General features: G+C 36.6%; 1 protein-coding gene across 1 annotated transcript; it reads right to left on the bottom strand.

The window, feature by feature from the left end:
- Positions 1-1998: 1998 nt before the first annotated feature.
- LOC136204155 (uncharacterized) lies at positions 1999-7705 on the bottom strand. Its single transcript, XM_065995352.1, has 8 exons — positions 7593-7705; positions 7407-7486; positions 7135-7205; positions 5476-5591; positions 2868-2974; positions 2609-2658; positions 2441-2523; positions 1999-2359 (listed from the first exon to the last, which is right to left on the bottom strand). Exons 2-8 carry the CDS (start codon positions 7462-7464, stop codon positions 2245-2247), a joined length of 600 nt encoding a protein of 199 aa, XP_065851424.1. The 5' UTR covers positions 7465-7486; positions 7593-7705; the 3' UTR covers positions 1999-2244.
- Positions 7706-8350: the final 645 nt, after the last annotated feature.

Consider the following 8350-nt stretch of genomic DNA (forward strand, 5'->3'; position numbering starts at 1 on the left):
TTTTGATGCTCTTTTAGTGGTGGTCGATCGACTGTCAAAGTATAGTCACTTCATCTTGCTGAAACATCCTTATTCAGCCAAGACAATTGCTGAGATTTTTGTTCGGGAGGTGGTTCGACATCACGGGATCCCTAAGTCTATTCTTAGTGATCGGAACCCGATTTTTGTCAGTAATTTTTGGAAAGAGCTGTTCAAATTGCATGGAACTCGGCTCAACATGAGTTCATCATACCACCCGGAATCTGATGGGCAGACTGAGGTCATTAATCGTTGTTTGGAGTCGTATTTGCGTTCTTTTGCGATAGACCAACCTCGAGTGTGGTCATTGTGGGTTCCTTGGGCTAAGTTTTGGTATAATTCTACTTTTCACAGCTCTACCGCCATCTCTCCTTTCGAAGTGGTGTATGGTCGACAACCCCCTTCTGTGGTGCAATTCTTCCCGGGCGAAGTTAAGGTGGAATCTGTCCGCCAAGAATTACGGGACCATGATGAGGCTCTACGCCAACTTAAGTATCATTTACAGAGGACACAAGAGCATATGAAAGCACAAGCTGATCAACATCGTAGAGATGTTAGTTTTTCTGTCGGAGATTGGGTGTATTTGAAGTTACGTCCCTATCGACAAATTTCTGTATCTCAACGCATCAATCAGAAATTATCAACCAAGTTTTACGGGCCTTTTCAGATTGTGGACAAGATTGGTGGTGTTGCATATCGCCTTCAATTACCCGACTCTTCAAAGGTCCATCCTGTATTCCACATCTCTCAACTCGAGAAGGCTCATCTTGCTCCCACCGTCGAAGCATCACTCCCGTCTGAATTGGAATTGGAACTCTCTGATCATTATGTCCTTAAAGTTATTCTTATCGGTCGTTCCATAACTAAATCGGGCGATACAATTCCACAATGGTTGATTTTATGGAAAGGGAAATCTGCTGAGGAAGCAACTTGGGAAGATGTCATTGTTATTCAAAGTCAGTTCCCTCACATCCGTCTTGAGGACAATACTATTCTTCCAGGAGAGGGTACTGATAGAGAACAGGTTTTAGCCCATTTGCTTAAGGGACCCAGGGTTGTTAATGTTTATTCTAGAAGGCAAAAGGCAGTTACAGCATGTACTGATGAGGTGGCACAGAGTTAGTTACAGATCTAGAAAATAGGGCTAATTAGTTATATTGGCAGGGGGTAGTGGGAGGAGAGGCAGTTATAACGTTATTCTTCTATTTTGGCTCTTAGCAGAGAGAGGGAGATTTCCCTGGAGGGTGCTGTTAGCCGTCCCTGTTTTCTTTATTCTATATGTTCTTATTTTCATTAGACTATATTAATATCAAATCTTCTTCTGGTTTTCTTCTCTTAATCTGTTCTATTATTCTACTTTCTTTGGTGATTTCCATCACACGACAACCCAAATTGTCACCACTACCTCGGTCCATTTGTTCCCATGCTTTGTCCTCAAATTTGCCTGAGAACCAAGCAATCAACAGAATCAAACCAAATCTATAACCCCAAGAAGAATAACTCAACCCACACCAACCAAAATCAGAGCCCAGAAACTAGTATCTTTCAGTTCACACAGATTGTTTCAGGTTCATCTCTAATCAGTGTGACGAGCTCCTCTGTTTTGACAACTCCCTATATCCCTCTTATATTTAAACTGAAAATTGACAGAAAAAACTCAAACTTCTTAACCAACTATCATACTTCGAGGATAAATCGTTCTCCCGAGTTCCAAAAAAGTACAATGACACAATTAAGCACCATTTGCTAATTTCTAAGAACCACAAAAAATTCTCATCTGATGACTCTGTCTTAATACAGATTAGATGCAGCATGCACAAAACATTGCAGTCCAACATGGATGATAACTGAAGTGAGCCAAAGATTTCAAAACTAAAGGCGAAATGTTTTATGCATGGTAGAGGAAACAATAGTTATGAGTTATATAAAATAAATAAACAAAAATTGCAAGAACAGAAGATAAAGATAATTGGAACAAGAGGAAAGTAATGCAGTATATATTCCTTTTTTGACATTATAATGGACCTATTTCTCAATCCTATCTTCCCCCCTGAATAAGAGTGTGTAAAATTATTATGTGAGATAAATGTGTAATAATCAATAACAAAGGCAAATGACTTTAAAATTAGAGATGCCCATTGGTTGAATATAATAATAAGGTTACTACAAAACTGGGATGACTGCATCCTTTACACTCAGAGTACACATTCCAGTATTGCACCATGTCTAGTGCGGTTTTGGAACATACCCATCAACAGCAAAATTTCGTGTTGCAGCAGGAATAGCTAAGCGAATTCCATCGAGTTCAGGTTTAGCAATCACTTGACAACCCAATCGCGAGCTGTAAATCCACAACACAATAATCAATCCATACTCAACACATGATAATTTCATCTTGCATGTTTATACTACAAGAACTCACGTTTCTGTCAGCCCAAAGGCTAAATCCAACATGTCGTTCTCCTCGTCTGTGGGGTCTTCTAATTTGTTGTAGTATTCCATATCCTACCATAACATCCAACAGTTAGGCCATCTCGCATTTAAACATTAAACGGAATTACTACACACCAATGAATTTTGAGTTACATACCATCACAATCACGTGACATGTTGAACAAGCAAGGGATCCTTCACATGCTCCTGAGATTATATTAAACTAATAGATTTAAACTATGTGGAGAATGGCAATGCGGTAATATAGAAAATATACGAAAAAAATTAAATTAGAAGGATTGTATTAACTGGACTTTAATAAAAGCAATGTCATCCAAATATCACTCAGGGATTAATAAATTATAATTAACTAGGAGGTGGAAAACTCTGTTATAAAACTGTATCATACTCCTTGCCTTCCAGTTCTATATCGTTTTCATGAGCAGCTTCTAACATAGACATTCCATACGGGACCTTTAAATGTTGTTCCTCTCCATCTTTATCTACAAATGTTACAGATATCCTGCAAACATAACATAAACTCAGCAGCCGCAACAATGTCAACATGCAGATCCATAGTAAAGTAAATAGATAATTTCCATGATATTTTTCACCAAGGGTGATGTTATATTCAGCAAAGCAACTTCGTCTAATGCAAACCAATGCAGACAATTGAAAAATAATATATGCATGTGCTGATCTTTAATGGCGTAAAACACAAGTAACATGTAAAATAAGACTCAATGATAGAAGTCACAGCCGGTAAAATGAATCAATGCACAAATATTACAAGGATAAACACCAGATGTCCAGTATATTAGTTGGAGCTGCTACACCTTATCACTTTGAGGTCTCAATGAGATGTGCCATTATTTATTATGTATCAATCTGCTTAACTCTTTTAGGAATTAGGGAAGTTAATTATTCATCATATAAGGCTTAATAGATCCACCGCCCCCCTGAACTTTGGAAGGGTCATATTAGCCCCCTAAACTTGCTTATAAAGTAAATAACAAATGCTCGAGCCCTGGTAATCAGTGTGAACTAAACTGAAACTGAGGCGTGTACAGATTAGAACTCAGCTTCTAATGTATAAAAATGAAACGGGTTCATCCTATAACAGAATGACACATGGCAAAAAAATTCACTTTATCTCATCCTTCCAGTTCGTGTTTTTCCTCTTTTTACCTTCTTTTTTGTAGATTGGTAGCTACTTATCAGACTTGAAAAAGAACAAGCAAAAAAGTAAAAAATGGCAAGCTAAACAATCAAATGGGGTTTAATGAAATTATCGCCCCAAAGAAAAGGAAAATCAAAACCAATTTTGCAGATTGCATCCGAAAAAATAAAAATCACCAGTACACTCAGTTTTTGCTAGATTGGCATCCCAAAATAAAAAAGTAAAAGCAAAACCAATTTTGCAGATCCAATTGGAAAAAATAAAGATCACCGGTACACTCTTGCCGCCTCTTCGTTTTTGCTCGCTGGAATCGCTACTTCACAATCCCCTTCAACAAATGCTCCGATCACCAGTATACTCTTGCCAACTCTCATGTCTCTTCTGATCAACGCCACTCACCTTGACTTCTCATTCTTCAAATTTCTTTTGGAAATTAAAAAAGAAACATCGAGTTGAATGAAGAAAACTTGCAGATAGAGTGTTAAGTTGTGCTTCTGGATTTGGGCTCCAACACTCATTGGCGGAGGAGGAGGAGATTGCGGTTCAAGATATAGGTCTGGTAGTGGTTCAGTTTATGGGCATGGTGGTAGAATAGGGAGTGGAGGAGGCAGTGAGGAGGTTGAGATGGTGAAGATGAACGCTGAAAATTGAAATGGGTCATAGATACGCATGGCGTAATTTTACTGGGTTCATTTCACATCATCTGTATTTGGATCTCACCTCCCATTTCAAGTTCGTAATTGTCAACTTTTGTATTTATTTGTTACCTTATAAACAACTTTAGGTATTTATTATGTCAATTTTACAACTCTCAGGTTGTTTTGAAACTTTAGGGGGAATCAGTCTATTTGGACAAGAGGGCGCCTGATGTTTTAAGCCATCATATAATTATAAGCTTAAACATTTCCAGTTACCATAATACATGTACTATGTATAAAAATCTACAAAAATTGGGAACGAACTTTGACATCAGATAGGAGTTAAACACAGGAACTCATGAAAGTAAACACAGTTAATGTGGGACTATGTTATCTTTGGTACAGGAACTATTAATATTAAAATACTGTCAGAACAGAGACTGAGTATCTCCTGTAGAATACTGCAGAAAACGCAATTATGGAAATCACATATTTATGTAAATCTTTTTCTTGGTAAAACCAAATTTCACATGAGTTTTAATAAAACAGCCATATCCCCATGAATGAAGTGTAAATTTAAATAGATTTCAGCTCACAAATATTAGAATTTGTGAGCTTCATCATTGATAAACAAGTTAACGAATGGAAATGAGAAACTTTCCTCTATGGTTTATATGACAACCCAAGAGTTTCTTTTGGAGAAAGAGTTATCTTGTTTCAACGGCTAGAGATTCAATAGATCAGATAAATGAGCAACATTGAGCATACTGACTAATTGCAAGAAAAAGATCAACTGAGTTCCAAGAGTCTAGATGAATTTTTGAAATTACTGTCCATGGGCATCTAGGATTCCTCAGGATCTACTTACACAGCATCCGTGGTAGCAGAAAATATTTTGTTCTACTAGAGGTTCATTTTGAACCTTGCTTTCAACAAAGAAAAGCATAAACTTTTCAATTCATTTTAAATGTCACATTCTTGGGTCTGCAATAAAACTATTCTTATGGACATTAATATATGAATTTACTTACTGCCCATCGGTTTCTAAGTTGTCTTGTGATTTAGTTTAGAGTTTATAAAGATATCATCAAGTATAATGTCCGAAAGAGCATAAGGTTTAACTTTGCTTCCTACCAAATCTGAAAGCATGAGTTAATATATCATGGTTCCTACATTTTCTAGAGCGGTCAATGGAAAAGAGCTTACTTTTCTTTCTGTTCATTTCCGTCCACATTATTACTACCAGAAGCTGTGGTAGAAAAATGATTCTGCTTTTCGATAAGGGTACCTTGAAACATCTTAGTCTCCGGATGTAATTGGAACTGTTCCAAAAACAAGAACCAATGAGTAATTAGACATAAGAAAAACATAATGAATAAGAGTTCATTTAAAATAAAAATAGATCTTGTACATATAAAATGCTTAATATATGGAACAGCGGAACCAGGTTTGTTACATGTAATTTCATTAAGTCGGGCATTTCCCAACACTAGCATGATTCGAATTTCTCGGACTAGAGGATCGTGCCTTGGCTGGTGAAATTGTTACCAGGGTTAATAGGCATAAATTTTAAATCTGTTCACACAGGCATGTAATTGAAATTCATGACATGGTTAACATTCTATTCAAATTTTCCAAATGTCAAATTCTTAATATTGCAACCTTCATTTTTCACATCTTTGAGATTATGTATTTGTGTCTACTTAGTTTTCCAACTCAATGCCTTCTACTCCCATTTCAACGACTCATAAACTTAACTGCTTAATCTTCTTCCAACATTTTAAATGCAAGAATCATGATTAACTATTTAATTTATCAAAAGGAAAAAGTAAATGACTTCTTTTATCATGACCTGTATATTCTATATATGTTGCAAGGAAACTTTGGTTGCAAAGAGTTTCCACGTTTTGGAAGCGTGTCAGTTTCTAAAACTCTCAAAAACCAAAACATTACATTTCAGGTCACGTTTCTGTAGTTAGGAAAATTGAAACCTCAGTTTCTTAAAATACAATGTGTTTTTAGGAGATGATGCATCATCAAATCCCTTAATTAGTTCATCATGTGCCAGTCACATTGCATTGAATCTAGAATTGTTTATAGATAATCTCCAATAGCTTTCAAAATGATGAGGCTTCCTTTTCCAACAGAGAGGAACATAAGAGCATTGTTGTTTTCTCTTTCCTCCTTTACCAAGAGGATCCGCCTATTATGTAATTCACATTTAATTTTGTTATTTTATATATACATAGAAATTACAAAATTATAATTTTCCACGCGTTTCTGCCACGTTTCCTTTTCCTATATGTTTCAACAAAATATCATTTTGTGGTGTCCATTTCAGTTTCATTTTCTATTTCCATTTCCATGCAACAAAGTATTCAATCCGTCTCATAAGTTAACCAGGCATGAATCATCCAGAAGTTTTACTACAGCTCGAAAACAGTATTTAGAGCAAAAGAAGCTGCAGTAGACAAGGCAAAAGACTAAACAAATCTACAGGTAAAAGTTTTCTTTAAATGAGTTAGATCAACTACTGAATTTAATTAACACCCAGTCCACATTTTGTATTCCTCTTGAAACAAATCTACATGTCGATATAAAATACTAGGCAATGGCAAGAAGTAGAAATGATACTTTTATCATTTATGACATTCTTTGTCTTTCATTTGTCAAGTAAATTGACCTAGAAAACCGCGTTTAATAATATAAATAAAATCCATGTGCAACCATCTCAACGACTCAGACATGCAACCACGCAGCCAACTTCAAATTACTACTCACAAGAAAAAACTTAAAAAAGACAGCTAATTGATCACATAAGGAGAAAAGTTGAGAGAGATTCTTCATTGCTAAGAAAGAACTAACCTCAGGCTGCAGCCAATAGTGACTGTAAGGCTTTTGTACATGTCCAGTTTTACACAAGGATGTACATATACCTACACAAAAGAAGAAATGGGGCAAATTTTAAGAGAACGTAAGACAATATTTCAATTGTATTTTCAAGTTATAATTTTCTGTAATTCAATTTACTTTAGAAAGAGAAAACCTATCAGATATACCTAAATCTATCCTAATAGACAGCTAAAGTTTCCAAATCATAAACCCAGGTTTAGAAAAGCAAAAAATTACACATGTACCTCTTTGGAGATGTTTAACCATCCCAGTTCCAATTCTTGAAAGTCTAGAAACTAACATAATTGCCTCGCCTCAATAGCTCCTACAATACAAACAATCAAAATCAGAATTATTTCTTTTGCGAAAGCAAAAACCTAACCAGATTAAAAGGATAATATACAGAGAAGAGAGAATTTGAGGAAAAAAACCTTAATTGGTACAAAGTGAGAACAAGAGCTTGAGAAGGATTCGATATGGCTCACTCGAGTTTCAGGCAGGGAGGTTTTTGAGAGGTTTGTACATAAAAAAAAGAGGTCGTTGCAGTGGCAGACCTGCCATGGGCCGGGTTCGGGCTTTTCATAAAGCCTAATGAGCCCATGCCCAGCCCGCATGCAATTTAATCGGGCTCGGGCTGGGCTCGGGCCTGAGATATAAATCCCAAGCCCGCCCGTCCAAGCCCATCCGTATATTTTAAATCGAATGCAATCCTGAACCACCAAGGAAGTGAACTTAACTGAATCCATAGATATTTGACTACCCAAAAAAATCTGTACAGCAAGAAGAATGAGATGTGTGTGAACAACCAAACACTTAGTGAAGCCAAGAAAGATCACAGTTCAAACTAAAACTATCAGAAATATCATTTTCATACGATATGGCCACACTTCAAATAACCTCAACAACGGTTCAGAAAAACGAAACAGTATCAAAATCAAAGAGCAATGGATCTTTCTGAACTAAAAAAGTGCAACAAACCAAAATCATGACAAAAAACAGTGAAATTACGGGAATTACAGGGGAGAGGATTAGAGAGAGAAAACGGGAGGGAGAAGGAGATAGTCGAGAAAACAAACCTGCGGCATGAAGGAGGGCTCCCTGCGGCGGCGGTGAAGGACGGCGGTGAAGAGCTCTTCTCTCTGTTTTGTGGTGCGGCGTTTTTGGATGTAGGAGATTTGGTTAAGCAAAT

The sequence above is a fragment of the Euphorbia lathyris genome, chromosome 8 (genome assembly GCF_963576675.1).
Source record: "Euphorbia lathyris chromosome 8, ddEupLath1.1, whole genome shotgun sequence".
NCBI lineage: Eukaryota > Viridiplantae > Streptophyta > Magnoliopsida > Malpighiales > Euphorbiaceae > Euphorbia > Euphorbia lathyris.